The sequence below is a fragment of the Lepidochelys kempii genome, chromosome 5, assembly GCF_965140265.1.
Source record: "Lepidochelys kempii isolate rLepKem1 chromosome 5, rLepKem1.hap2, whole genome shotgun sequence".
Taxonomy (NCBI): domain Eukaryota; kingdom Metazoa; phylum Chordata; order Testudines; family Cheloniidae; genus Lepidochelys; species Lepidochelys kempii.
Genome location: NC_133260.1, coordinates 120,855,107 through 120,881,643, shown reverse-complemented (window position 1 = coordinate 120,881,643; position 26,537 = coordinate 120,855,107). Strand labels below are relative to the sequence as shown.

General features: G+C 48.6%; 1 protein-coding gene across 6 annotated transcripts in view; it reads left to right on the top strand.

The window, feature by feature from the left end:
• ECPAS (Ecm29 proteasome adaptor and scaffold) overlaps positions 1 to 25,928 on the top strand; it is a 90,163-nt gene extending 64,235 nt beyond the window's left edge. For 5 of the 6 annotated variants that reach the window (XM_073345601.1, XM_073345606.1, XM_073345602.1 and 2 more), the window contains 15 exons: positions 1,808 to 1,958; positions 2,627 to 2,692; positions 4,910 to 4,999; positions 5,231 to 5,297; positions 6,266 to 6,357; positions 6,439 to 6,529; positions 6,832 to 7,023; positions 14,406 to 14,614; positions 15,429 to 15,472; positions 16,428 to 16,620; positions 17,410 to 17,551; positions 18,275 to 18,380; positions 18,569 to 18,657; positions 21,890 to 21,961; positions 23,028 to 25,928. In XM_073345601.1, the coding sequence (XP_073201702.1) occupies positions 1,808 to 1,958; positions 2,627 to 2,692; positions 4,910 to 4,999; positions 5,231 to 5,297; positions 6,266 to 6,357; positions 6,439 to 6,529; positions 6,832 to 7,023; positions 14,406 to 14,614; positions 15,429 to 15,472; positions 16,428 to 16,620; positions 17,410 to 17,551; positions 18,275 to 18,380; positions 18,569 to 18,657; positions 21,890 to 21,961; positions 23,028 to 23,167 (1,744 nt within the window). In that variant the 3' untranslated portion in view covers positions 23,168 to 25,928. The remainder of the gene's footprint in view (positions 1 to 1,807; positions 1,959 to 2,626; positions 2,693 to 4,909; positions 5,000 to 5,230; positions 5,298 to 6,265; positions 6,358 to 6,438; positions 6,530 to 6,831; positions 7,024 to 14,405; positions 14,615 to 15,428; positions 15,473 to 16,427; positions 16,621 to 17,409; positions 17,552 to 18,274; positions 18,381 to 18,568; positions 18,658 to 21,889; positions 21,962 to 23,027) is intronic. The other variant, XM_073345603.1, reaches the window with a different exon arrangement.
• Positions 25,929 to 26,537: the final 609 nt, after the last annotated feature.

Genomic DNA, 26,537 nt, shown 5'->3' with positions numbered 1-26,537 from the left:
CACAAGCTGATGATGTGTCTGCTCTGTGTGCACATGTAAAATGCTCATGAAAAGGCATTTACCCTTGTCTCCTTGGCCAACATTTCTCCACTGCTCCCTGTTCATCGCTCTTTTTCAGCATTCTTTGTGCTGGTTATGCACACTCCAGAGGTGGCTGCATTTCAGTGGTCCTGAATACAAATATTTTACTTTCTGTATCCCTTTAGGATCCTTTGAGATGAAAGAATGGCACATATTGCCGTTGATTATTGTTTTGTAATCCTTTTGCTAGTGAAGTAAATGAAGCAGTAACCAAGGTTCTGAAGTAGCTAAAAGCTGAAGTGAAGCGGTCTGAAATAATATGATCCCATTAACATTATGTTGCAGAGCTCTGACCTTGTCCCCATGGGTCTCGCGCTTCCAGGTGGTTTATGCTAGCCTCAGAGGCTCACTGTAACCCTCCACATAGCCCTTCTGTCTCTAGGACCAGGGTACAGTCTACTGAGCTCTTTTCATCATAAGCCAGCAAGGAGGTTGGTGAGAGAACTCCCACATTCTCTGTTGTCCCTACAGATTATTGAAGAACAGTTTAGCCTCCTGTCTTGACAGGGGTCTGCCTTCCCCCAGAAGGCGTTTCTGTAGTGGCGGGTTGAGTGGAACCCGGGCCTGCCCTCTACTCTGGGTTCTGGCCCAGGGACCCTAATGGCAGTAGCTGTTGGCAGCTGAGCTTTCACTGCCAGAGTTGCTACCTTTCCCTGGGCCACTTCCCCACTTCTCTCTCTTAACGCCTTCTTCACCCTTACCTTGGGGCTCCCTTTCCAGTGGTTTGAGGATGTCTTCATTATCCAGCCCTTCAGCCGCACTTCCTCTCCTCTGGCTCCCTGACTCTCTTCAGCCTGACTGGAGTGAGCCCTTTTATACTAGCAGAAGGGCCTTAATTAGAGTCAGGTGTTCAAATTAGCTTAACAGCCTCACCTGACTCTGTGCAGGTTAATTGGAGTCAGGTGTTCTCATTAGCCTAACGGCTTCAACTGACTCTTTGCAGGCTAATTGGAGTCATATGTCCACCCTAGCCTGGAGCAGCCCCTGCTCTGGTCAGTCAGGGAACGGAAAACTGCTTCTCCAGTGGCCAGCCTTCGACTACTCTGCTGTACCCAACTGGCATGGGTCTATCACAGTTATTATCCAGCAAGATTAAAAAACAACAAACCATAACAAATCTCTCACGAATTGTTTTCTTCCTTGTGAGAGTCTGAAAGTACTTTGTTGCCTTCCTGATTTTCAAGTGACAGTCCATGAGCACACGTCTTGAGCCAATAATTGTTTGAGGGAGGGTATAACAAATGGAATGTGTGTGAGAGAAGCAGCCTGTGTGGAATGGAGTGATGTGGTTGAACATATTGTTTTAAACGGTGGGGGTTTCACTTGTGCAGAGATGACTGAAGTCCCTGAGCTGATTTTACATAGTGTCTCTTAATCTAATAACTTAGCTGCTTCCTGTTTCTGTGTTCAAATGTGTCTAAATAATATTATCTTTGCAACACACTGGATATGCCAGGCAATCTGGACAAGAGGATAAAATAGCCTGAACAATGTGTGAGTATCAGTAGAGACTCTAGGCAAGATTCTGGTCTCCGTTAAATAGAAAAGACACAGGAAAATTACATTCACAGACATACTCCAGATTCCTACCGAGGCAGCAGATCTGAATCTGGTGGTGTGTCAGAACAGAGTTACTACGGATACCAGCTACCCTTGGGGAAAAGGTTTTTGTAAATGATTAAGTTGTACAGGCTCTGTGATGACATGAGCTTCAATTTTTTTCCAGCATTAACACTCTTGTGAAGATCAGTAAAAGTGCTGGTGTTATGCTGAAGCCTCATGCACCAAAGCTCATTCCAGCTTTGTTGGAGTCGTTAAGTGTGTTGGAACCCCAGGTTCTCAATTATTTGAGTCTCCGTGCTACGGATCAGGAGAAAGTAAGTGTAACAACCATGGAGGACATTTTCACAGCTGTTTCACAAGGATTTAGAGCTTCAAGACTCCCACAGACACAACAAAACAAAGCAGCGACTCTCCATGAGAGGCATCCCAGGGTGTTAAGGGAATTAGCTAATGTATCTACTGAACTGTTATCTGTTGTTTGTGTATGACACAGAGAACCATGGAGTTACTGGAGGATTTTTTTAAATGCCCTGTGTGCCCCCAATCTTTCATAAAGGGAAAAAAGCAATCCTGACAATAACTGTTAGTAAACCTGACTTCAGCCCTGAGTAAAAAGTTCTGGAACAGCCAGAGACCTCTGTAAGTATGTAGGCTGCATCTACACTAACAAACCTGGCACCTGTTTCCCAGAAATGCTACCTCTGAAGCACCGTTGCTAGTTATAGTGTAAACTCCAGTGTAGATCAGATTGGGGTGTTTTCAGCACTGTCATTAAACCCTGGGCTTTCCTAATGGAGAGGGGTATTGGAGTACTGTGATCTCCCAAGGCCTCATTGCTGACATCTGCTACTTGCCTGTATTTATCTGAAAACATGCCCGAGTCAGAGTTTGTGGGGAAACACATTCCATTTGATGCTGAGATTTGGTGGCTTTTTCCACTGCCTTCAGATTAAGTCTGTTTTGTTTGTTCGGTTTCCTTTAGGCTGCAATGGATAGTGCAAGACTTAGTGCTGCTAAATCGTCTCCCATGATGGAAACAATTAATATGGTAGGTATTTGATTTAGGAAAGGTCCTAAAGTAGACTTGTGGGAGGGTGGATAATGATCAAAGTGGTAACATGGTGGGGAACTTCTCTTCAGGCTTTTATCAGACAACCATTCATTTGATTGTCAGAGTTCCACAGGTATGGGCTCTTGTCCACCTCTTCATTCGGTTAATGCCTTCTCTCCCCCCACCCCCTCAATACCTCATACAGGAGGCTACTGGCCTTCCTTCTGCATCATAGCAACTGCCATGCGGACACATGGGGTGATCCACATCTGATGTCCATTGTCATGGTTCCATGGAGGTCAGTAGAGCTGCGACAGTTGGCGCCAGCTGAGGAGCTGCCCAGGATGTGGTGAAGAGCATAGGGAGTGTTTGTTTTGTTCTTAAGGGTGACAACTAATGTTGCTTCATGGGAGACCCAACAATTTCAGGGGGGTGCTGAATGCTAGCATGGAGGGACTCCTCCACTTCTTTAAGAGTCGAAATGCTTCTCCTCTGTAGTTAGCCTTGTCTCCACTTGCCCGAGGATCTGCACCCTAATTTGTTCCCAGCTTGGGTCCACAGGAGGCAGTGTGAGGGAATTGCTCTTGGACACCGGCTCAGAGCTCTGTTGTTTTTCCCTTTCTTCTGTCCTACCAGTGGTTTTTAGTGCTTTAGACATTTAGATCTGGGTCAGGACAGTACTTTAGTGGGAAACCTTTGGGGAAAATCCAGCTGCTGTTGAAATGGTGTAGGTTATTCAGTATTCCACACCTGTTTTTCCTGAGTTCAGCCTTCACTGGTGCCCAGGCACGCTGTCATGGGATGCTGTTCTGCTGGAGGAGCTGCCGTCTGAGTGAAAAGTACAGCTGTGGCCTCTTCTTCGGTTTGAACTCTATGGCTGTCTTCAGAAGGGATAGGGCTGTGACCGCCACTCTTTACCCAGCCTGTGACATGAAGGCAGACAGGAATATAAACACCGGCGCTGGCGGCTGTCCCAGTTGTTCTTAATAAAACCTCCGTTGTGCGAGGTGCTGTGGCTGTTCCGTGCCATTGTGCGCTCGGTGATGTGGTCTCTAAAGCACCTGTGGATAAAAGGCTGTACGTGCTGGTGCCCTAAAGACTTCAGCGGCTGCTGCTGTCTCCCCCGGCTGGGAGAGAAGAGGCGGCTAGTGGTGGTGTCTTCTCACCTCCTCCCAGCGGCCTGTGTGACACTGCTGCCCCCTGGCGTGGGTGCTCTCTGGGTCTCACCGAGACCGCAGTGCTCCCTGCAGTAGTCAGGCACAGGCCCCACAAAGACAGGCTCTGCTCCCAGCACAGCCATCTGCTGTAAAGAAATGAAGCCATCTTGTCTTCTGTGCATCCCCTGCTCATGTGGACGCAATTTCATGTGGCTCGGAGAAGCAGACTCCCTGGTAAAGGGCAATAGCAAATTGCTCACAGGATGTATTGCCTTGGAGGGCTGTCCGTGAGACACAAGGCCTGCAGCTGACGCACCACGCTTGGGCTCCACCTAATGGCTCAGTCTTACCTTTGGTGACAATGTTGCCAAACGTCCTAATAATCTGAGGGTTTCTGTACTGTCAGCATAACTCCATGAGCAATGTAGCTTGGAATGGGAATGCTTCTTTTTTTATTACTGACTTAAATCTATAGAAACCCTAGGAAGGAAGCGGAGGAAAGTGCTATGCTTTTGATGGGGTTTCTGGTGTTCCAGAGACATGATTGTTTAAAAACTCATGGTTTTTAGAAGAGAAATTTCCTTCCATTTGCTATTAACATGTTAGATGATTGAGGTTGGAAATAATCTCAGCATTGTCTGGTTCTGATGTGTTAGTGCTGCGGTGTTGAGGTTTCCCGTGGCTGCTGGGGAATGTTTATGTCCCCGCCAAAATTTACACCCACAAATTTATTTACTTGGTAGCGGTTTTATTTTATATAGTCTTAAAAATACAAAGGGCCCAATTCAGCACTTTGATGCACCAGCTCTACAACGGGGCAACCGTTGGTTTCAGTGGGGTCGCCCAAGTGTACAACGGGTGTAACTGCGTGATGAATCAGGCTGCTAATCTGTATTTGGGGCCTGACAGTGTCCCTTTAAAATGAGTGCTGCACGCTACAGTAAGCTCCCAAGTGCGGTGAAGAACAAGCAGATTGCATCTTTTCTGTTTATGGCACAGACCTGGCTTCAGTGTCTTCGCCTCAAGGTTTACTCTTTCATCCCTTCCCTTTCCATAGTGCTTGCAGTATCTGGATGTGTCTGTCCTGGGTGAGCTGGTTCCTCGGCTGTGTGAGCTGATCAGAAGTGGAATAGGCCTGGGCACTAAGGTATGTGTGCCGCATTACTAAGACTTGGGCAGTGGGGGAGGCAAAATGCTGCAACGGCAACCTTATGCTGCGCTTGTAATAGCCGAAAACTGCACCTTTCCGATCGGGATTCCTGTCCACCCGCGTTACTTGTTTCTCTACATGTGTACTAATAAACTCACCTTTGTTGTGCAGCTGGTGGATTCTGTAGGATAAGCTAATAACCTTGATTTTTCTCTTGCAACCTTTCAGGGAGGCTGTGCTAGCGTCATTGTGTCCCTGACCACTCAGTGTCCCCAGGACTTAACGCCGTACTCAGGTAAGGTTCGCTTTCAGATGCGTTTAGACTCTTTTCTGAATAGCCTGGTTTCCACTGTCCCTATTTGCTGCCAGCACAGAGTGCTCTTTGTGTTCCCTGGCCCTCCCTTGGAGCTGCTTCACGCAGAAAAGGGTTGTAGGATAAGCCCTAAAAGGGGTTGAGGGCGTGGCTCAGCAATGGGCCTAGGGCCTCTCCCTGCCATGTCTGACACCGACTAGCGATAGCTGTGTTTTAACTGCAGTTGCGAGCACATTTTCCTTCACCAGCATGACCAGGGATTAAGGGTATAACAGGGCTGTCCCCCTACACAGCTAGAGCACGTTTCCGCCCTGGAATGGGACTTCAGCAGTGCTGCCCAACTTTGCGAAAATCTTGTTTAATGCACTGGCCAGCAGTGGCTTTGTTCTGCTGTAGGAACTCGCTCATGCTTTTAAGTCTGCTACTGCCTTCAAGCTGATGGAGTTGTTTCTTCAGCTCAGGAAGTAGGGGCTCATGCTGTTAGACCTGAAAGCCTTGTGTTCAGCCCCTACTGGCCACCTAATGAGGGACACTGCTACTGTTGGAGCATCCAAGGCTTTATCACGATTTGGGAGCCTTGGGCAGGTCTCGTCTACGTTACGAGAAGGAAATATAGTTGAATGGGTTGGGGGACAATGGTGCTGAAACCAGATGCCCTTGTAGATCAGCTATGGCTATGCGTGTCGCTAGCTGCAGAACAGCAGTATTGTCCCCCTGGCTACGCTCCCGTGACAGCTGTTCTAACCGGTTTCAGTTTTGCGTGTTTACATGGGGCCAGATGGAGTTTTATCATCCTGTTAAAGGACACTTTTTCATGCATTATTAACAAAACTAAAGAAAGTGACTGATGCAGAAACAGAAATGATGTAATAAAATACAGGCACTCTAACCCATAGCAGTACAAGTCCAAGTTTGCGTTAGCAGAATCAATCCTGTCTCTTTTCAAACAGGCAAACTCATGAGTGCTTTACTCAGTGGGCTGACTGATCGCAACAGCGTGGTGCAGAAGTCTTTTGCATTTGCTATGGGGCATCTAGTTCGGGTGAGCTGGTGTCTTTTAATTGTATTTATTATATTGTTTTTTTGGGGAGGGGGATGGTTACATGTATTTAAATGATTTGAGTCTCTCTCTGACTTTTTTTTAAAGACCTCCCGGGATAGTAGCACTGAGAAACTACTGCAGAAGCTCAACAGCTGGTACATGGAGAAGGAAGGTATGTGGTTTTTGGTGGTATTTCAGGCTTACCATATGATGCAGGGAACCAGCTCCTGGGTGTGGGAGATGCTGGTCAAGGCGTGTTCTAGTATTTTTCATCCCCATTCATGCAGTGCACTAATGTGTAAATTTACTAGATGAATAACTAATAGAAAACATAATGCTGCTCCTCTCCTATACACCCGTGTGACTCCCTCCCCTGCTTCCGTGGAGTCACTCTGGATTCTCACCAGCAAGGGAGAGAAGTCTCTGGCTCCAAATGACCAAACTGTGTCATTGTTTTCTCCCCTTGTCCTTCAGAACCGATCTATAGGATAGGCTGTGCTTTAACTGTTCATGCCATTGGGCGCTACAGCCCGGATGTGTTGAAGAACCATGCCAAACAGGTCTTGCCTCTGGCATTTCTGGGCATGCATGAGGTCCCAGATGAAGAGAAAGGAGAGAAGGATGATTCTAATCTGTGGACCGAAGTGTGGCAGGAAAATGTACCTGGTAAGTTGACTGGGTAGACACTTGCTTATTGCTGGGAATCCAGAGGAAACCTCATCCATAAAATATGCGAAAAATGTAACCTTCAATTCTAAGTCAAGTGCCTGCTCACGTCCATTCCATGTTAGGGGTGTGTGCTCGCCACATGCACCAGTGCCAGAAGTTTTTCCCTCCGTGGTATCCGTAGTGGGCCAGCTCTGATGCCCCCTGGAGCGGTGCGCACATGCCGTGGTATAAGGGGCGCCGCCAGCTCCCCCCACCCTCAGTTCCTTCTTGCTGCCAGTGATGGTGCTGGAACGTCTGCTGCTCTGGTTAGCTTTTCGCTTTGTTCAGTGTGTCTCACGAACGTTTTTTCCTGTAGAAAAGTTGTATATAGTTAATAGTTACCCTTAGTGTTAGTTAGGGTGACCCGATTTTATAGGGACAGTCTCCATTTTTGGGTCTTTTTCTTATATCGGCTCCTATTACCCCCCACCCCCGTCCCAATTTTTCACACGTGCTGTCTGGTTACCCCACAGTTAGTTGGTCCCAGACAGGACTCGGCCTAGGGCCGGGGCATGCCCTGGTCCCCGGCCCGGTCCCCAGGCTTTAAGTCATGCGATCATTGTAAGCAGCCTATGCCCATCAGCGACCCGCATGGTAATTGTTTAAGGTGTCTAGGCGAAAGACACATAAGCAACAAGTGTCGCATCTGTAAATCATTTAAACCCTGAACAAAAAGGGGGAGAGACATCCATCTCAGGACACTCCTGATGTAGTCGGTGCAGACCTTGGCACCGGAGCACAGGTCTGACTTAGCCCCAAGAACTGCAGCGTTGGTGCGGAGCGCCCCGCTGGTGCCATCTACAAGCTGGCACCGATCCCTGTCCCCGGCCAAGAAGCCCAAGAGGATCGTGAGGGAAACCTCTCCCACTTCCCGTAAGGGAAAGGAGAGGGCCAGAGGAGAGCCAAGACTCATGCTGGGCAGCTCAACACCTCCATCAGGGAGTCAGTCCCCAGCTCCATTCGAGCGGTCTAGCCCATCCCGTACTATGCTTGCCACACCAGACTGTGATGAGGGCCTTTGTCAACTCGGAGTTCCGTCGACGCCCAAGGACCTGCAGGCAGCGCAGGAGATCCTGACGCTACCGGTCCCGCCCACACTGGCTCTGGCGGTACCCAAGCCCAGGGCTAAACCGACTTTGGGACCATTCTGCATGTCCCCACCTCAACGGCTCCACTCCCCATCGTGGGAGACGTCCCGCCAGCACTCGCCCGCACGGAGCCATCATGCCCCGGAAGTAGGGAGGCAGGCTCAGAGAAGCCCTCTTCGGTCTCCGGAGCCTGGGCACCGACAGCAGGATTCAAGGCGCGGCTTGCCAGTGACCTGGCACAGACCTTCAGAGGCATGCACTCTGCGGCATGACCGTCAAGACTGACCCTTCATGTCTCCAATGCCTTGGCACCGATCACGCGACCGATTTGGTTGAGCGGGGTGGCTCGGTTCGGAGCTGTCCCCTGACCTGCCAGGACTGGGGAGAAGCGCCTCTCCCCCACAGCCCAGGTGCTGCTGTGGGGAGAAACAGTTGGGAGAAGTCCTGCACCCCAAACCCATCATTCCCGGCCACACCCCATCCCCAGCCAGAACCCTCACCCCCCCCTCCCCCATCTTCACCCTGCATCCCAGCCCCAAGCTTCTCATCCCCAGCCCCACCCTAAAGCGCACACTCCCAGCCAGTGTCACACATCACCTCCATATTGATGCACATAACAAAATTCATTCCACACATGGTTGGGAAAAATTAGAGGGCACACTGCTGCCAGGGTGGCTTTACCCCATATGAGGAGGTATTGAAAATTATTAATACCCTATGGCAAACCCCCTCCTCCCTGGCACTCATTTCAAAAAGAGCTGAGCACAAATATTTTGTACCAGCTAAAGGCCATGAGTATCTCTGTACTCACCCGGCCACAAACTCCGTCGTAGTTGAGGCAGTTAACCAGAGGGAGAGGCAGGGTCAACCCAGGGCTATGCCCGAGAATAAAGACTTGAAGAGACTGGGTCTGTTTGTGCGAAAACTTGATTCATCTTCCAGTCTTCAGTTGAGAGTGGCCAACCACCAAGCTCTCCTTAGTCGCTGTGACTACAAAATGTGGCAGGCCATGGCCAAATTCAAGGTCTTGCTGCCCGAAGGGTCCAGGAAGGAATTCCGGGCGATCCTCGAGGAGGGCATGGCTGTGGCCAGAGCAGCCCTCCAGGCAGCTTCGGACACCGTGGACTCCATGGCTTGCACCATGGCCTCTGCCATCTCCATGCAGAGGGCATCCTGGCTGCTCCTCTCAGGTCTGTCGACTGAGGCTCAGCAGTTGATGCAGGACCTCCCCTTCGACGGCCAGGCCCTGTTTGCAGAGCAGATGGACCAAAGCTGCATGGACCAAAAGACACTGAAAGCACTACCCTGAAAACTCCAGGGCTGTACGTCCCTGGTCCAGCCCGTAAGTGGCTCAAACCACAGCCATCTCAGGGTCAAGGGAGCCCACCCCGGCAGGAGCCACCCCACAAAAAGAGCAGGGGCTACAAGCGCTGCCCGAGCCACCCACCTCCTCCCTTTGCCCAATTGGGCTCGACCCGCAATAATCGGGGGGGCAAGTGGGCATTTTTAGGGTGCGTCCGAGGGCGACCTACCAGACTATAGCCCAGATCTGGGAATTGGTCCTGCTTCGAGCAGGGGGTTGGACTAAATGACCTTCAGGGGTCCCTTCCAACCCTGATATTCTATGATCTGTCTTTCCTGCTGTTCTCCAACCGCCTTTTCTTTTTTCCTCCCCGCATGGACCTCTATAACTTCGAACTGCTGGATCCTCAATACTGTGGTACAAGGTTATATCCTCCAGTTTCTTTCTAGCCCCCCTTCCCCATCCCTCTTCAGGGACACCTCTCACAAGAGTCTTCTTGCACGGGAGGTAGAAGGGTTGCCGCAGTTGGGTGCAGTCGGAAAGGTTCCTCGTGAGTACAGGAACAAAGGGTTCTATTCTCGGTACTTTCTAATCCCGAAGGCCAAGGGTGGTCTATGGCCCATCCTGAACCTGCAAAACCTCAACAAATACTTGAAGAAGCTGAAGTTCCACGTGGTCTCCCTGGCCTCAATCATCCCGTCCCTGGATCTGTGAGACTGATATGCCGCCCTCAAATTGAAGGACGCATATTTCCACATAGCGATCTTTCAAGGTCACAGAAGCTTCCTACGTTTCACAGTGGGACCCGACAACTATCAGTTCGCGTTCCTCCCATTCAGTCTCGCGTCGGCACCAAGGGTGTTCTTCAAGTGCATGTCGGTAATAGCCGCTTACCTCAGACGTCGAGGTGTCCAGATCTACCTGTACCTCAACGACTGGCTCGTCAAAGGCTGCTCAAAGTCCCAAGTCCAAAGGGATGTTGCAGTGCTGCAGGCTGCGTGCCGATCCCTGGGCCTGCTGGTAAACGACTAAAAGTCGATGTTAGTTCTGGTGCAGAGGATAGAATTCATTGGAGCGGTGCTCAACTCTATCTGTGCCAGTGTGTTCCTGCCGCAGGAGAGGTTCCAAGCGTTGGTGAACTTCATCATGGGAGTCTCCGCGTTCCCCTGACCACGGCCAGGGTTTGCCTGAGCCTGTTGTCCCCCATGGCAGCGTGCACATACGTTGTCCCCCATGCCAGGCTCCGGATATGGCCCTTACAGCAGTGACTGGCGACGGTCTATTCTCAGTCTAGAGATCACTTCGAAAAGGTCATTACCATCCCACTGACAATACTTACCTCGCTACAATGGTGAAGTAACCCCAGGACGGTCCTGGAAGGAGTTCCAGTTGACAACCCTTGTCACATAATTGAGTTGATATCGGACGCCTTGGACTTCGGCTGGGGAGTGCATCTTGGTGGCCTCCAGATCCAGGGCATATGGTCCCCAGAGGACGTTGCATATAATCGTCAAAGAGCTCAGAGCAGTACACTTGGCCTGCGAGTCTTTCTACCGCACCTGGCGGGCAAGGTGGTGAGAGTGTTGATGGACAGTACAGCCTTGATGTTGTACATCAACAGGCAGGGGGGAGCATGCTTTTCGGCGCTCTGCCAAGAGGCTCTCAGATTGTGGGATTTCTGCATCGACCACACGATCCACCTGGAAGCCTGTCACCTCCCCGGTGTCAGGAACACGCTGACAGATTGCCTCAGCGGGTCTTTTCTTTCACCATGAGTAGTTGCTTGATCCAGAGGTAGCCCAGACACTCTTCCAGAGGTGGGGAACTCCCCGAGTGGATCTGTTCGCCACCAGACAGAACAGGAAATGTCATCTCTTCTGTTCCCTGCAGGGCCTGGGCAAGTGCTCCCTCTCTGACACCTTCCTTCTGTCATGGTCGGAGGAAACTGATGTATGTGTTCCCTCCAATCCCAGTCATCAGCAGAGTCCTGTCAAAGGTCAAGAGAGACAAAGCCGAAGTCATCATGGTCACCCTGGCATGGCCAACATTGGTTTGGCACACTGATGGACCTGGTGGTGGCCACTCCCTGGCCCCTTCCCGACTGACCAGATCTGCTCTCCCAGGATCACGGACATCTTCTTCACCCCAACCTCGCCCCCCTCCACCTCACAGCGTGGATGTTGCATGGCTGAACTCGGAGGAGTGGACCTGCTCTAACGTGGTCCAGCACGTCCTCCAGGAAAGCGGGAAGCCTTCCATTAGAGCAACCTACCCAGCTAAATGGATGAGGTTCTCCCACTGGGTGTCTGAGCGTAGCATCTCTCCGTCGTGCTCCTTCTTACAATCTATCTTAGGTTACCTGCTCCATTTTAAGAACCAGGGGCTGGCCCTCTCTTCCATCAGGGTGCATCTTGCTACTATCTCCGCTTTTCATCTGCTGATCAAGTATCAGATGGTGTTCTCACAAGACATGTCTGTCCAATTCCTGAGAGGCCTCGAGAGACTCTTCCCACCGACGCGGGCGCCTGTCCAACAGTGGAACCTTAACTTGGTTCTTTCTAGGCTCACGGGCCAGCCCTTTGAACCTATCGGCTCCTGCTCCCTCTCCCACCAGTCATGGAAGGACACATTCCTTGTGGCCATAACATCCGCGAGGCAAGTGTCAGAGCTTAAAACCCAGATATTGGAGCCACCATATACGGTATTCTACAAGGACAAAGTCCATCCAGCCTTTCTGCCAAAGGTGGTGTCCTGATTAACATGGAAGGCAGACATCTTCCTCCCAGTGTTTTGTCCCAAGCCACACACCATTAGTGAGAAAAGGAGGCTGCATGCCCTGGATGTCAGATGTTCCCTGGCATCTTACCTGGAGCGTGCCAAGCTTTTCCGCAGGTTGACGCAGCTCTTCGTCGCGACAGCGGACAGGGTAAAGGGCCTTCTGGGGTCCTCGCAGAGGATTTCCAGCTGGATCACCTCTGGCATCTAGACTGTTACGAGCTGGCACAGGTCCCACTTCTGCCGCTGATTGTGAGGACCCCCTTGACCAGAGCTCAGGCGTCCTCGGCAGCCTTCCTGGCACACGTTCCCATCCAGGACGTTTCCAGGGCTGTGACGTGGTCCTTGGTTCACACGTTCACGGTGCATTATGCCATCACGCAGCAGGCCAGGGACGACGCTTGGTTCGGCAGGGCTGTGTTGCAATCTGCTCGTCCGTGAACTCCTGCCCGGTGCCTCTGTTGGCACTGCTTGGGAGTCACCTAACGTGGAATGGACCTGAGCAAGCACTCGAAGAAGGAAAGACAGTTACGTTTTCCGTAACTGGTGTTCTTCGAGGTGTGTTGCTCGTGTCCATTCCACAACCCGCCCTCTTTTCCCACTGTCGGAGTTTCCGGCAAGAAGGAACTGAGAGTTGGGGAGCTGGCAGCGCCCCTTATACCACGGCATGTGTGCGCCGCTCCAGGGGGTGCCAGAGCCATCCACTGCGGATACCACGGAGGGAAAACCTTCTGGCACCAGCGTATATGGCAAGCGCACGCACCTCGTGTGGCATGGACATCAGCAACACATCTCGAAGAACCCACCAGTTTCGGAAAACGGTAACTGTCTTCTCTGCAGAAAATTTTTGAAAAGTGTGGGAAAATTTGCAGGGTTATTTTTAACCAATTGATATCAAAACACATGAAAACACTAATATTGTATCTTTAGGGACCTGTTTTAATAGGACTTGCTGGTCACCCTAACTATGCTTTTTTTAATTTAATTTTTTTTATTTTAAAACCAAACCCAACCAAACCTTCATTTCCTACCAGAGACCCTGCCCACCTTTCGCACTTTCCAGATATTGTAGGGAGGGATGGGTGACAAGATGGCTTCAGCGGGAGTTGCTAGGTGCCAATGCTTGTTCAAAAAAAAAAAAAGAAAAATCAAGCTGCTTATTTAGGTGCTTAAATCAGGGTGTAGGCTACTATCTTTCTGCCGCCTTTTTATCAAGAAGGATGACCCAATGATTACAGCTGTAGCCTCGGGTCTGGGAGATGCCTGTTTAGTTCCCTGCTCTACCACACAAAACCTGTGTGACCTTGGGCAAGTCACTTAGCCTCTTTGTGCCTCAGTTTCCCATATGCAAAATGGGGACAACACGTGATGGATATACATGAATTACAGGTTGTGAGGCGCTGGATGCTATTGTAATGGGGGATACCGTAGATATTTTTGAAAATCTCAGCCCCAGCATTCAAAAGCTTCATGAAATGAAATTTGCTCTCGCTGCAGGTACTGATGTAGGGAGGGGTATTAAGGCTGATGCCCAGTACCTGTGCTAGCCTGATTGAAATTGGAGATCTCTTTTGGTTTGGTTTGGGGTCTAGTAGGTGGTGCTCATAGTATTAACTCCAAAGAGTGGGTGTTACCCAATAGGAGGGCTCTGGATACCAGTTTCAACAGCTTTATGTCCTGGGATGAAGGACGATGCAGCTGTGTAATTTGCCCCTTGTGAGTGACTTGCGTGCTCTTTCTCTGCTGTTTAGTGATCTGGTTTCAAAAGTCCCAACCAGTCAGTAGGTTACTGTTGCCAGACCTCTTCCCTAGGACCTGAGGAACTGCAGCCATCAAATTTAGTAAGGGATATGGTTTTTGAAGAAAAATAAAGTGTCCCTGGAAATTGACAAGAGAAATACCCCAATCCTCACAAGATCAAGGGATGGAGATAAGCTCTCCTGTTCAATTGTGTATTAAAGACCCTCTTAAATCAGTTCTGAAGGATTTAGCAAACATGGTGAGGAGGAGCTGGAATGACTCCCAGTTACTTGGCTCTACGATGAGTCATCTGGAGGTTACTGCGGTGACTCAGCTCACCGCCAGAAGAGGAGAATCCTTTTACTACTTGAGGATCAGCTTTTTTTTCCTTTGATGTCCTAAAATTACAGCTTTTCTCTGTGTTTGATACACAGGCACTTATGGTGGCATTAGGTTGTATATGCAGGAGTTGATCGCCATTACCCAGAAGGCTCTGCAGTCCCCGTCTTGGAAGATGAAAGCCCAGGGAGCAGCTGCCATGGCATCTATTGCCAAACAAACTGGTTCCCTGGTGCCGCCCCATCTGGGAATGGTGGTTGGTGCATTGTTGCAAGGTCTATCTGGAAGAACGTGGACAGGAAAGGTAAACAAGTGGGGCCAAGTGGATTGAGAGAGGCTCAGGTGTTCAGTCCCTTAGCCCAGAAATGGAACATAGCGAGCCATAAACATTCCCATCCCTGCAGGGAGTGTGATTCCAAATGTATCTTGCTTTGGTTGATGGACCCTTCCTGTCCTGTGTGTTCCTATGATACAAAGAGGGGCACTGAGGTTTTCTGGCCTGAGCATGTGGCTGTTTAATAGATCAGATACCCAAACTGCTTTGTTCCTGTTTGATTTAGAGCGAGTGGGACTTGTGCATGTTTTTAAATGACGAGGCATGGAACCAGAGGAATTAAAGGTGGTGGAAATGGGAAAACTCTGGCTATGCCCAGTCGGTAATGGAAATAAGTGCACCAAGTAGCATACGTAAGCACATGGAGTTAAAAAAAACAAAACAAAAAAACCTTAACGTAAATGAGAATCTGGTTCTTCAGACTACTTTCTATTCCTCTGGCAGCATGCATTTAGACACACTTTAAGGCCCAGTTTTGCAGCCAGGACAGTGTGAGTGAGAACCCGGCTGTGTCATGTTTTTGGAATGTAGGCATCTAGTCAGCTAGTTTTCTGCGGGAAGAATGAGTGAGTGGGGAGGATGAGATTAAAACAGTGCAGTTTATAGTGGCGTGATGGAAAGAATGTGCCCCTTGTAGAGGTGAGTGGCATTTGGATGCTTCTCCAGCATCTGAGTCTGAGCCACAGAGTTAGGGATACCAGTGAAAACCGTGCAGGAGGAAAGCACTGTCTCACCGTGAAGTTGTTCTCATGAGCACATCTCACTTTTGTTTTAATGCTCACAGGAGGAGCTGCTGAAAGCGATCGCCAGCGTTGTCTCTGCATGCAGGTAACCGGAACTGGATGCCACCCTAATCTCCCCCTGGACATAGACTCTTTATCTCCTCTCCCCTCTGATCTCGGGCTGGGGGCTGTTGGGCAGAAGCCGGAGTTGGCAGCAGAGCTCCTCAGTGGATGTAGGGACAGGATGGGAGAAGTGGGATGGTGATGGTGGTGAATGGATGGGCGAGTGGATTACAGGGGTGGGAAAGACAGGCGGAGGGGGAAATGACATGAGGGTTGTATTGAAAGTGTGAGGAGGAAGAACACAGGAAGTGGGAAAAGTGTGAGGAAGAAGAGGGAACAACAGATACTGCAAGACTGAGGAAGAGCTCAGGTACAGAAATGTACTTATGGGAAGGAAGGGAGAGAGAATGAAGCCACAGAGTGAAACATTGCCCTTAGAACGGAGGGTGCGTGTATGTATGCTGGTGAATGCTGGGAGAAGGATTTCCCTGCCTCTGGTGGAGATTTGCACACTCTGGAGCTAACGGGCTTACTTTCATTCATTGAGATTCTCCTGGACAGCATTTTTCCCATTTGCAAATGCCCTAGACTCCACCAAATGACAAGGAACCCCTCCCTCTTCCAAGAAAAACTTCCCAGAGGAGAGTGCCATTAGAACGCACCTCCAAGGGCTGCATCTTCTCCAGGCAAATTACTGGATGTTTTTGGGGATGGCCAGAAGATCTTGTCTAGAGCACTGTGAACCAACCATGCCCCTTAGGCCTAGAAAAGGGCCCAATCAGGCTCTGAGCTCTTCACTGGCACCAGTAAGACTCTGTGTGTTTGGAATAACCCATTTTATTTAACCTGTATTAAAATAAAAAGGATGGAAAGTCTGTGAATTGTGGCAGTAAAGGATGTGGGGTCCTGGGTTCAAGATGTCGGAGCTGCTTACTTAACAAACAGCCTCAGGGGGGTGTAACTTGTGTTTGACCTTCCATGTGCTTCTGGTGTTTCAGTGTAGAGTTGCAGATGTCTGTGCCTAATCAGCCCAGCGTCAATGATGTTGTCCAGGCTGTCCTGAAAGAGTGTCGCAAAGAGAACCTCAAGTACAAGATGGTAGCTCTCAGATGTACGGCAGATGTGCTGAAAGCAACAAAGGAAGACCGGTTCCAGGAGCTGGCGGACATCGTCTTTCCGATGATAAAGAAGGTGACGCTTCAGCTTTTTGATTTACTTTGTTTTTAAAACCAGCTGGCGGTCATAGGCCTGCCCGGGTGAAGTCATGTCCATGGGACTCTTTTTCTCCTCAGGGCTGATGGTTTGAAAAGCTCTCCCCATTCAGACTGGTCCAGTACAGGTGTGAACATCTCCCACTTGTAATCTCACAAGTTTCTCCTTGTCCCCACTTTTTTGATTTGTCTAGACTTTAGTTTCTAGGAAGGGTGAGGGGCTAAACTGGAGTTCTGCGTGGTTTCCGGCGTGCCGTGCCGTGCCGTGCTTCTCCAGAAAGACATTAAAACCCAAGTCCCTGGCTGCTCTGCTGGAAACTAAAGATCCCATGACACTGTCTCAAACCACAGGGATTTGCCCACTGTGTTTGCATAGCATTTCTCCTCCAAACCCACTGTTGGGCAATGCGGTGTCTGCTGGTTGCAGCCCCCCCATCTGAATCCTGAAGAGCGTGATTTTTTTCAAGTGCTGAGCGTCTGCAGGTTGGGCTGAAGTCAATGGGAACTACAAACATGCTGCCCCTGTGAAAATTCAGCCCTGTGTTGTTAAAGCACTTTGGGGTCCTTCCAGATGAAAGACAGCATAGAAATTAGTAACATTTCTGTAGCTTTTCCTGATGGCAACAGAACGTCAGTGAATTGAGGTTCTCTAACTGTGTGGTGTGGGTGGATTATATAATGACTAGATACAAGGGCTGTTTGTTAGGAAAGCGTCCTGTGGAATAAACAAAGCATAATATCCTTCCCCCCGTTACTGGTACCTCTCCAGAACTCTCATGAGAGCGTAGGAGCCGGTTCACCAAAGAATGATGATGACGAGAACGAAAAAGAAAAAGAGCTTCAGATGGAATCTCTGCTCTGTGCCTTTGAGAGTTTGGGCAAGGCCTGGCCTAGGAATCTGGAGACGCAGCGTAAGTTGGATCAGACAAATAATGAGCAAAGCTGGCAGTGTGTGAATCAAAGAGTATTTGCTTTAAAAAGGGACTCGACCAGAAAGCACGCTGAGGGATGCGGAGGAATGTCCAGGGCTTTCAAGAGCCATTTGCTTGAGCAGTGGGGTCAGTTGCTGCAATCCTGGCAGTAATTTACAGTAACTGGGGAAGATGCTCTGTCTTTCGCACTCCAACAAATGTACACTGCACAGTCTGTCTTTGCCCAGGCCAACCCCTGAAGAGTCCTTACAAGTGCACTCAGTGCCATATACCAGGCTGTTTTGAAGGCGTAGAGTGATGTGATAGGACGTGTAGGCCAATGTTTCCTAACTGGGGGTGTCTGAAGCAAGACACCTAAATAAGTGGTCTGGTTTTCCCAGATGCTGAGCACCCACTGTTTCCACTAATGTCAACAGGAACTTCAGGGGCTCAGCATCTCTGAATGATCAGGCCCCTTTTTACTGAGATGACAGAATGTGGATTTGGTTGCCTGTGATTAGGCCTCCATGTATGGAAGTGTTGCCCCGTCAGGATCAACCAGGGTTTCAGGGTCCTTTGTGGGAGGAGGATGTTTTGAGCTCCTTGCAGTGACTGATCTAATTTGGAGCATGGGCATAGACAACGATATTAGTGTGAAGTAGGGAAAGTACAGATCTGCCTTCCCCTTATTAATGTAATGCCACCCTAATTTGTTGTTTTCAGGCTGCTATTGGCAAGAGCTGTGCAAATTAATGTGTGAGCGTCTGAAACTCAGTACGTGGAAAGTGCAGCTTGGAGTGCTACAGGCCATGAACGCCTATTTTCAAGGGTAATTTTCCTGCTTGTACTTCACTTTTATTTCCTGCCTTCACTCAGGCATTTCGTCCTTTTCATGAAATTGTGACAAATGCACTATTACATTGGCTGTAATGATTCCTCAGAGTCAGCCAAGCGGATCCTTAGAGTGGCTTGTTTCCTTCGGCACAATGAGTCTCACACTGCTTTTAAATTTGCTAGGTTAATGCTTTTTGAAGAGGCGCACTCAGACCCCGGGGCTTTGACAGAAATCCTGTTGGAAACCTGCTCATCTATCACACACTCATTAGGTAAATCTATTTTCCCAGCAGGTGGCTGGTGATGAACAGCTTGTTTAAATGCTCGTCTTCTGGGAGCTGGCTGGTGGATGTATTTGAACCTCTCTCTTGGGACACGTTCAGTGAAGTGTAATCTGTAACGTTATCGCTCACAACCTTGAGTTCCCTTTAATCTCCCTCCCTTGGGTTGGCTGTTGAAGACAGTATTGCCCATGACGCTTTGACAAGAAGTGTCAGACTCCTTTAGAGAAGGCACACCCCTTCGTCTCCGATACTAAATACCTTGATTTTGGAGGTGGTAGATTGCTGTGTGGCTCCTTCCAGGACTGTACTTTCTACAAATCCATAACTTCCCCCATAAGAGTTCTCCTTGCAGAGGATGAGTCACGTAGGACTGGAGAACTGAATGAAACATAATTTTCCCAGTCTCTTCATTCAGACGTTTTATAGCTTGGCCAAGTTCACACCTGAAACAATAGCCATGTTTATCTCTGGTGTAGTTCCCTCAAAGTCAATGGAGTTGTACCAGAGACTATTTTGGCCCTATATATCCATGATCATTGTTTAGGATGGAAATTTTCTTACCCAAGAATTTCCTTTCTGCTAGCAGCGTCTCCCATAATTCTAATATGTCTGGGTTGCTCCTCTGCACTCTGCAGTTTCTGGAGGCAGTTCAAAGCTGCAGCGCAATGTATGCTGGCTATCAGATGAGTCATTTCAAAGCTGTATAAAAAGTCACATGCAGTGTTGTTTTAGCCACGTTGGTCCCAGGATATTAGAGAGCCAAGGTGGATGAGGTAAGATCTTTTATTGGACCAACTTCTGTTGGCGAGAGACAAGCATTCGAGCTTACACGGGGCTCTTTTTCGGGTCTGGGAAATATCACAGCTAAATACAAGGCGGAACAGATTGTTTAGCAGGAGTTAATACATATTTCAAGGGACCATTCAAGGAAAAGTGGCCCATTAACACACTTCTCCAGTCATAAGGGGGCGGGGAAGAAGCTAGAGGGTAGGATAGTTTAGTGGGTTATAGATTGTTGTAATAAGCCATAAATCCACTGTTTATTCAGTTCGGGATTTTTCATGTTAAAGTTATGAAGTTAAGCTTAAAAATCAAGAACTAAAAATCATGGCTTCCACTCTCCTGTCCGTTAGGTCCTTAGGGAACAATTCCCCTTCTTGAGGAATAACCATGTCCCTAGCTAGGGAGGTTTCTGTGGCATTGGTCTTTTGGGCTTCAGTGAGAGCATTCTCTGGTTCTTGCAGCTAATAAAATCAAAGGTCGTGATCGCTGCTACATTTAACCTGTGTCAGACTTGTCCCTGATTATGTCTTTGAAGAAGGAGCGCAGGGGACTTGCTGCCTCGGGGGAGGATTTGGAGGGAAGGTATTTGCTTTTAGGCTCATCCTCGGAAGCCTGCTCAGGTTCAATCTGAACTGTGGCCACAACCTTTTTGCACAGGGCCTCAAACTTCTCAGAGGGAAAAAAAAATTATTACATTTTTTTCCCAAGTCTTGCGCAGATTTGGAGCCCGGAAGCTCTCCTTCCTCGGCAGAGGAGGAATAGTCTGACTCGGAGGTGTGTCTTCTGGATTATTTTGTTCTTTTTCCTCCCACTTTTTATTCCTTGTGGACTTTTTTGACTTTCTGGCGAGATTTGCTGGAGATGGTGACCAGAGTGCAACCCAGACGTGGCTTGCTTTGTGCAGAGCCCGGAGAAATTTCTCCCTAGCTGTGTGCTCCTTCAGGATCCCATTCTTCTTGAGCAGGAGATGGGATCTCATTATCACCATTTTCTGACTCGAACTGGGGGTGGCAGGAAGGCTGGATATAAGCCCTGAGGGTGCTCAAGGCCCATTCCCAGATTTACCCCTGGGTCATCTGGATGAAGTCGTCCTCAGAGCCTCTCCCTGTTCTGCCTTGGGTCTCCTGGTCAGGCTTTTCGGGGTGGAGTCGTGGGGAGGGATCCTAGCTTGTCTGTCTGACTCAGAGCCTCACGCCCATGCGGGTGCTAGGGTTGGTTGCATGGGAGGAGGCTGGGCATAATTGGCCCTCTGCTGATCCTGGGAAGGCTCCCTCATGGGCAGAGCACTGTTTGGATCTCCCCTGGCCTTCGTGCAGCTGCTGTGCCATGCCAGTAAGGGGGAAAAGGAGCTCAGCAGAAAGGCATTGCAGTGGAGGCTCCATGTGTTGGAGCTGCACAGACCCCCACCAAGGAAGAAGGAGGGAGGCTTGAGATCAGAGAAAAGGCCCACTGCTGCCCGGAAAGGACAGGAAACAGTAAAGGGATTGGAGCAAATGAACTGTCACTTCACTGCTGCAGAGGTAGGAGATCTGGCAGCAAGTGGGAGGAGGGGGCATGGCCAGCCGTGAAGCACCTCCAGGACCTGCAGAGTGAAGGGGAGCAGCCCCTTCCCAGACCTCTCAGAATGATGGGAGATGATGGGCTGCAAAAGGAAACCAGAGATGCGAGTCTGTGGTGCACCTTTTAAGAGAGGACATGTTTGTGCCCTCCCAGTCCTGCTATGCTTCCAACACGCCTCTCCTGCACCCAACCCCATGGCCAAGGAAGGCGCCCTAAGGCTGTCTGCAGTGTCTGTGTTGGGGAATCGACCCCTGGGCAGATATAGGGCTCTTAGGGCCCCTTTATGCCACTTCCGTCCTTTTATGTGGCTCAAAGGGGCCAGTGTGGGGATAAGGATGTCACCCCAGGGGCTGAGGACCATGGAAGTGCTTGTGCGAGTTATGGTCACAGGAAAACAACTTGGTCTCTGGTGACGCTGGGTGAAAGCCCATATAACCAAATACCCTATTGATTTAGGAAATACCCGGATGGTTATTTTAAGCATTACCAAGCCACAAGTTTATTGAAAGGAGACTCCTCTACATAAAGAGTTGTTTCTCAAGGACTCTGATGTAGGAATATGACTGTATTAAAATGTCACCGGTGTTTGTTAGCCTCCAATTCCTCTTTAACATGTGGAACAGTTGCACTGTGTGTACTGTACCAGAAGGCGATGCATGATGCTTTTCTAACATGGTGGGGGAGTCTGTGTATTTGCAAACTCTCTGCTATTAATACACCTGACTATCCGTGGGGATTTCTGAGCTGGCCATATGATGGACAGAAGTGTTCGGAGCTACAAAAGCTAAAGTACTTTGTGGCAACAAATGGCTAAAGCTGTATTTGTGCCACTGATGTATACTCCGCTTTGAAAGTTGGCTGCATTCTTTCTCCATAGAAAATAGGAGCTACACCTCCATCAGAACAGAAGCATTGTCTGTGATAGAACTGCTGCTCACCAGACTTAAAGGTGAGGTTCTTTGTCTGCTTATCATGTGGAAGATCCAAGTCTGAGATTCCAGCTGTGTGTGTGGCCCCAAGGCCTGGAAGGGCGGAGAAGGCGATGCCTTTTGTTGCTCTGCATTTACTGTGCTGGGTGATTTAGGAGCAACGTCGACCCGCTGCATGTAGCCCTTCTCACCTGGAAGGACCGCGCAGCACTGACATGGGGTGGAGGCGGGAAAAGTGGGAGGGAGAAATTCTGAGTTATGGTTGGAGAAGCTGTGGATGAATCCAAGGTTGCGAATCCAAGGTATGCCCCCCCTTGGTGTGAGAACCCTTCAAGACGGAGAGTTAGGTGGAGAGAGCACAGGCCTGGGAGTCAGGATATTGAGGTTCTTTCTCCAGCTCTGTCTCAGACTCAAGGTGTCAGATTTTGCATTGTGCTCTGGCCCTTCTGTGCTGCTCCATGGCTGGCATTGGTAGAAATGCTGCCTGCCCCCTGGAGGGCTGGAGGAGGCTTTGCTTGCAGGAAGTGCTTCTCCTCTTCTTGTAACACCTGTGCTGAATTTAGCCTCTCAGTTTGGGGTTCCATCCCCTTTAAGGCCTAAACAGGTGTGTTCCTTCAAGCGTCCTACATGGCTGCAGTTGCTCTTTATTTAGTGAACTTTCTCCTTTTGAGCCTTTACGTTCCTGCTCTAGCTCCATGTGTCTCCTTTAGTGGAAGAGGGCTGTGTATTCCTTTTTCCTGCTGCTCTTCTGGCTTCTCCGTGGTACACCTGGAGCAACCATGAAGTGAGAAGGAAATGCCCCCCAAGCCTTTCTTTCCCTCATGCTGAGCCCTGTGAACCACATTTAGCCAGGCCTTGGTGGGCACAGCTCCTGTTGAAGTCCGTGGGACTTGCATCTGTGTAAGGCAGGCTGAACTTTCCCCATGTGGTTGATAATCCTGCAGGATCTCCTCCCTGAATAGCGATTTGGATCATGCGTAGAACTCGAAGCGGTTCCTGTTTTATGATGTCCGGGGGCCTAGTTACTTTGCATCATTCGGGTATTCATTTGAAAATGCAGCTGCTTGTCTCCTTTTATCCACACAGAGTCTAAACAATGGGACAGCCTGCCGCTGGAAAGCAGAGAGCTCCTCATTGGCTCCCTTACTACCATGGTATTGGACAGCAGACCTGAGCTGCAAGAGAAAGCATCTTTTTTGAAGAAAACACTTGAAAACCTTGACTAAATTGTAAAACACCAACAGCAAAGTGCCATGTAAAACAAAAACAAGTGCAGTGTGATCTGAAAACCAAGTGGGGAAATGCAGATTAATCTGTAGCATGCATCATTCCTTGGCCAAAATAAAAAAATGCCTTAAATTCTGTTCCCCATTAACTGTATTTTTACTGTTTTAAGCAGCTGGTTAGTAAACAACTTTTAAGTTGCGGAAAAAAATAGTTGGATCAGTAAATACCTCTAATGATGTGCCCTAAAAGACTTATAGGTGTGTAACCTAAAAGAAGTATTAAGGGCAAGAAGCATCTGATTCTTAAAATAGGCAAAGGATGTAACTTAATTTACTCTGGATCCCAAATGCCCCTGTAAAAAATTGTTGAAGGTGGCTGAAGAACCAACAGCTCTAGAAAGTTTAAACGCTTATTTTCTTTTCACCGTACCTTGCATGTGGAGGCTTAATACTTGGTGCCCAAATAGTGATTCTTTAAGTCTCTCCAGGAGATCGGGAGCAACTAATATTTGTATTAACAAGGGTTGAACCCCCGCCTCCATTAACAAGGGTTGAACCCCCATTGACTTCACTGGGGGCAAAATTTCATCCCAGAACTCCCATCTCACGGCTAGCCCAATCTGGTCCTCCCTGGCACACGCTCCCACCCTTTGTGAAATGTGAAAGGCAGAATATTGTTGGCTTATTTCCTCCATCTCTGACTTCAGAGTGGATTTAGCAAATCCATGCCCCCCTTCAGAGCTAATGGATCCCTGCTTCCCACATTTTAAACAACAATGATTTTCTCCAAAAGTATGCACGTGAAAGAGCACTTTAATGAACTGTCTGGGGCTGAGGTGGTTTGGATCTATAAGACAGGACAGGTAGGGGACACTGCTCTTCTCAAAGTTGTTTTGCATGACACTCCTTAACTGCAGCAAAAAATGACACTCTCCCCACCCCGAAACTTTTTCTAGAAAATGTTTTTCCAGAGTGTTCAGTTTGCCATGATGGAAATTTTTATAGTAGTAGTTTTTTTTTTTTTTTTTTTTTTTTTATGTTTGTAACTCTGTTCTTGCTTTGGAAAGCTGTAACAATGTAGACTTCTCAATGTTTGTAACAAACTGAATAATCTATCAGTCGCCAGCTCACACTGGTTTCTAGAAAATACTTTTAATTTGCACTTAATAAGAAAGACCATATCTGCATTACCATGGAGTAAAAATTCTATTTGATTAAATGGCCACGCTACCCTGTCCCCGCTCTTTCTCTTCTCAGACAAAAGGCGGAAACCTGGATGCTGTGACGACAGGCTTTAGAAATGTAAAATGACCCCTGTAACCTTAGCGTGGGTAGGGCACCGCGGTGGTGATTATGAAATAAAATCATGAGTGTTGGCAACCTCACAGCCATGGATTTCAGCAGAGAAAGTCTTGTTGTTTTCTTAAGGACTCCTTCCCATCCCTTTCTGACTTAACCTACAGGGGGAGAGAATCTTGCAAAGAACCTTGCCAACAGTCATTGCTCCGGGTTGCTGGCACAGTCAGGATTGAGCGTTCAGTACCTGCCTTTCCCTCAGGTCTGTGCTAATTCACGTTCAATGGTTTTGCTACTGTATTAGCTGAATCGTCTGACGTGGTACCTAGGGGAAGGGGCAGTGCAGTCCATACTCCTCGGATCAGAAAATTTCAGCCAACGGTGGGGGAAGCCTCTTACGGCACTTCTGTATCTGAGACCTCAGCCAGTGCTACTGCACCTTAGCACACGTTAGGCAGTCCCTCGCAGCTGGTGCTAAAATGTTTGATCTATGACTTAGCGGCAGGGAGCTGCTGTTTGTTTACATTGTTTGGATTACCGAGCACATCTGTAAATTTTAAAAGCTTATTGGGCAAATCACTTGCATAAGATGGTACCATTTAAACAACTGGCCTTCCATGAAATCTTTTCACAAGAGCTTATTGGTGTAGGAATGAGAATTCCCCTTGTTGCTTTGCCGTCACCGGTGTTTGTCTGACTTATTCTTTTTCATATAGTTCAAAGCAACAGACGGTTACGGTAAACCAAGCACTCCCAATCTCTCGATTTCAGCAGGGACATGTGTATTGTGAGGAAGTTACCTAAGATTGTTATGTAGCTATAGATAGAGTAACTGGGCTAGCTGCCATATTCTGCTAGGGGTGCATAGTTCATAGAAGAACAGGTTCTAGAAATTCTATTGACGGCTGGGGCCAGGATTATGGGGGAGCTGGAGATGGAGTATTCGAATCTCTGACTCACAAAGCAATATGTTTTTAATGATCAAAAGTACAGATTCAGAATTCTTCTAAAGCATGTGCCTATATACAGAACCTACCTGCACAGAAGTTGATAATGAATTTAAACCAAGGTCTGAGGCCTGATTTCCACCCCCCCCCCCTTTTCATTTATAAACTTGACAGGAAAAAAGAACAAACAGATGTGGCCTTCCTGGAGTTTTTCCTCTGAAAGTGATTGCACTGTGTAAACCGCACTGTACTTTGCCCAAGGTGGGCATTTCTTGTGCTGCTGAAATGCTGCTTTGTATACAAGAGTGAGCTGGGCAAGTCTGACACTAGTGCTCGTTCTAACCTGCAAGCTCTTGCTTAAACGGATGTATATTAAGAAAAGTTTTCTAATGTTGCAAGGTCTCCATCGAATTCAGTGCGATCGGTACTTGGATGTTGACGTATGTAAATGGACTGATTGAAAGAAAACCCTCCCACTTACCAAAAAGGTAACATTAAATAAAGGTGCATGACCTGTTCTTGGAAGCAACTGGTAATTTTTTCCCTATTGCTGTGTCAAAATTTCAACTATCCAGCACTTTCCAACCTTCAAAGCTGGCATTAATGTTATGCACGAGTCATATATGACTGGTGTCCTCGCTCTGTCCCCAACCCAACGGAGCAGTTCAAGCCCCTGTCTCATCCTTCAGCTACCCTCTCGCTCTGGGTTACTGCCAGTTCGTATAGACCTCACTGATGGCCATTTCTGGCCTGCTGGGGTCAGCAGGGTTGCATGAATGTCAGCAAAGGCAGGACTGGGCTGTGAGGCTGAAAGTTACATAATAAGCAGTGTTCAAAAGTCTCACCTTTTGAGCTATTTATCAAAGCCACCAAAGTGCACAGGAAACCCTCCCAGTGTACAATGCTGGGCAGCTCACTGCCCAAGCTTTGGTAAAGGGCAGAAACCATAAGGAATAGCAAGAGTTCACTAAGGCCATGTTGGGGTTTTTTTTTCTTCTGAAATAAAGTGCACTGCACACACAACTGCACCTTGTACAAATAAGCTATATCAATACCTACATGCGCACTAAGTGTGGTGTTGCAGTAATGATTAGGGCTGTCAATCACAGTTAACTCACGATTACTCA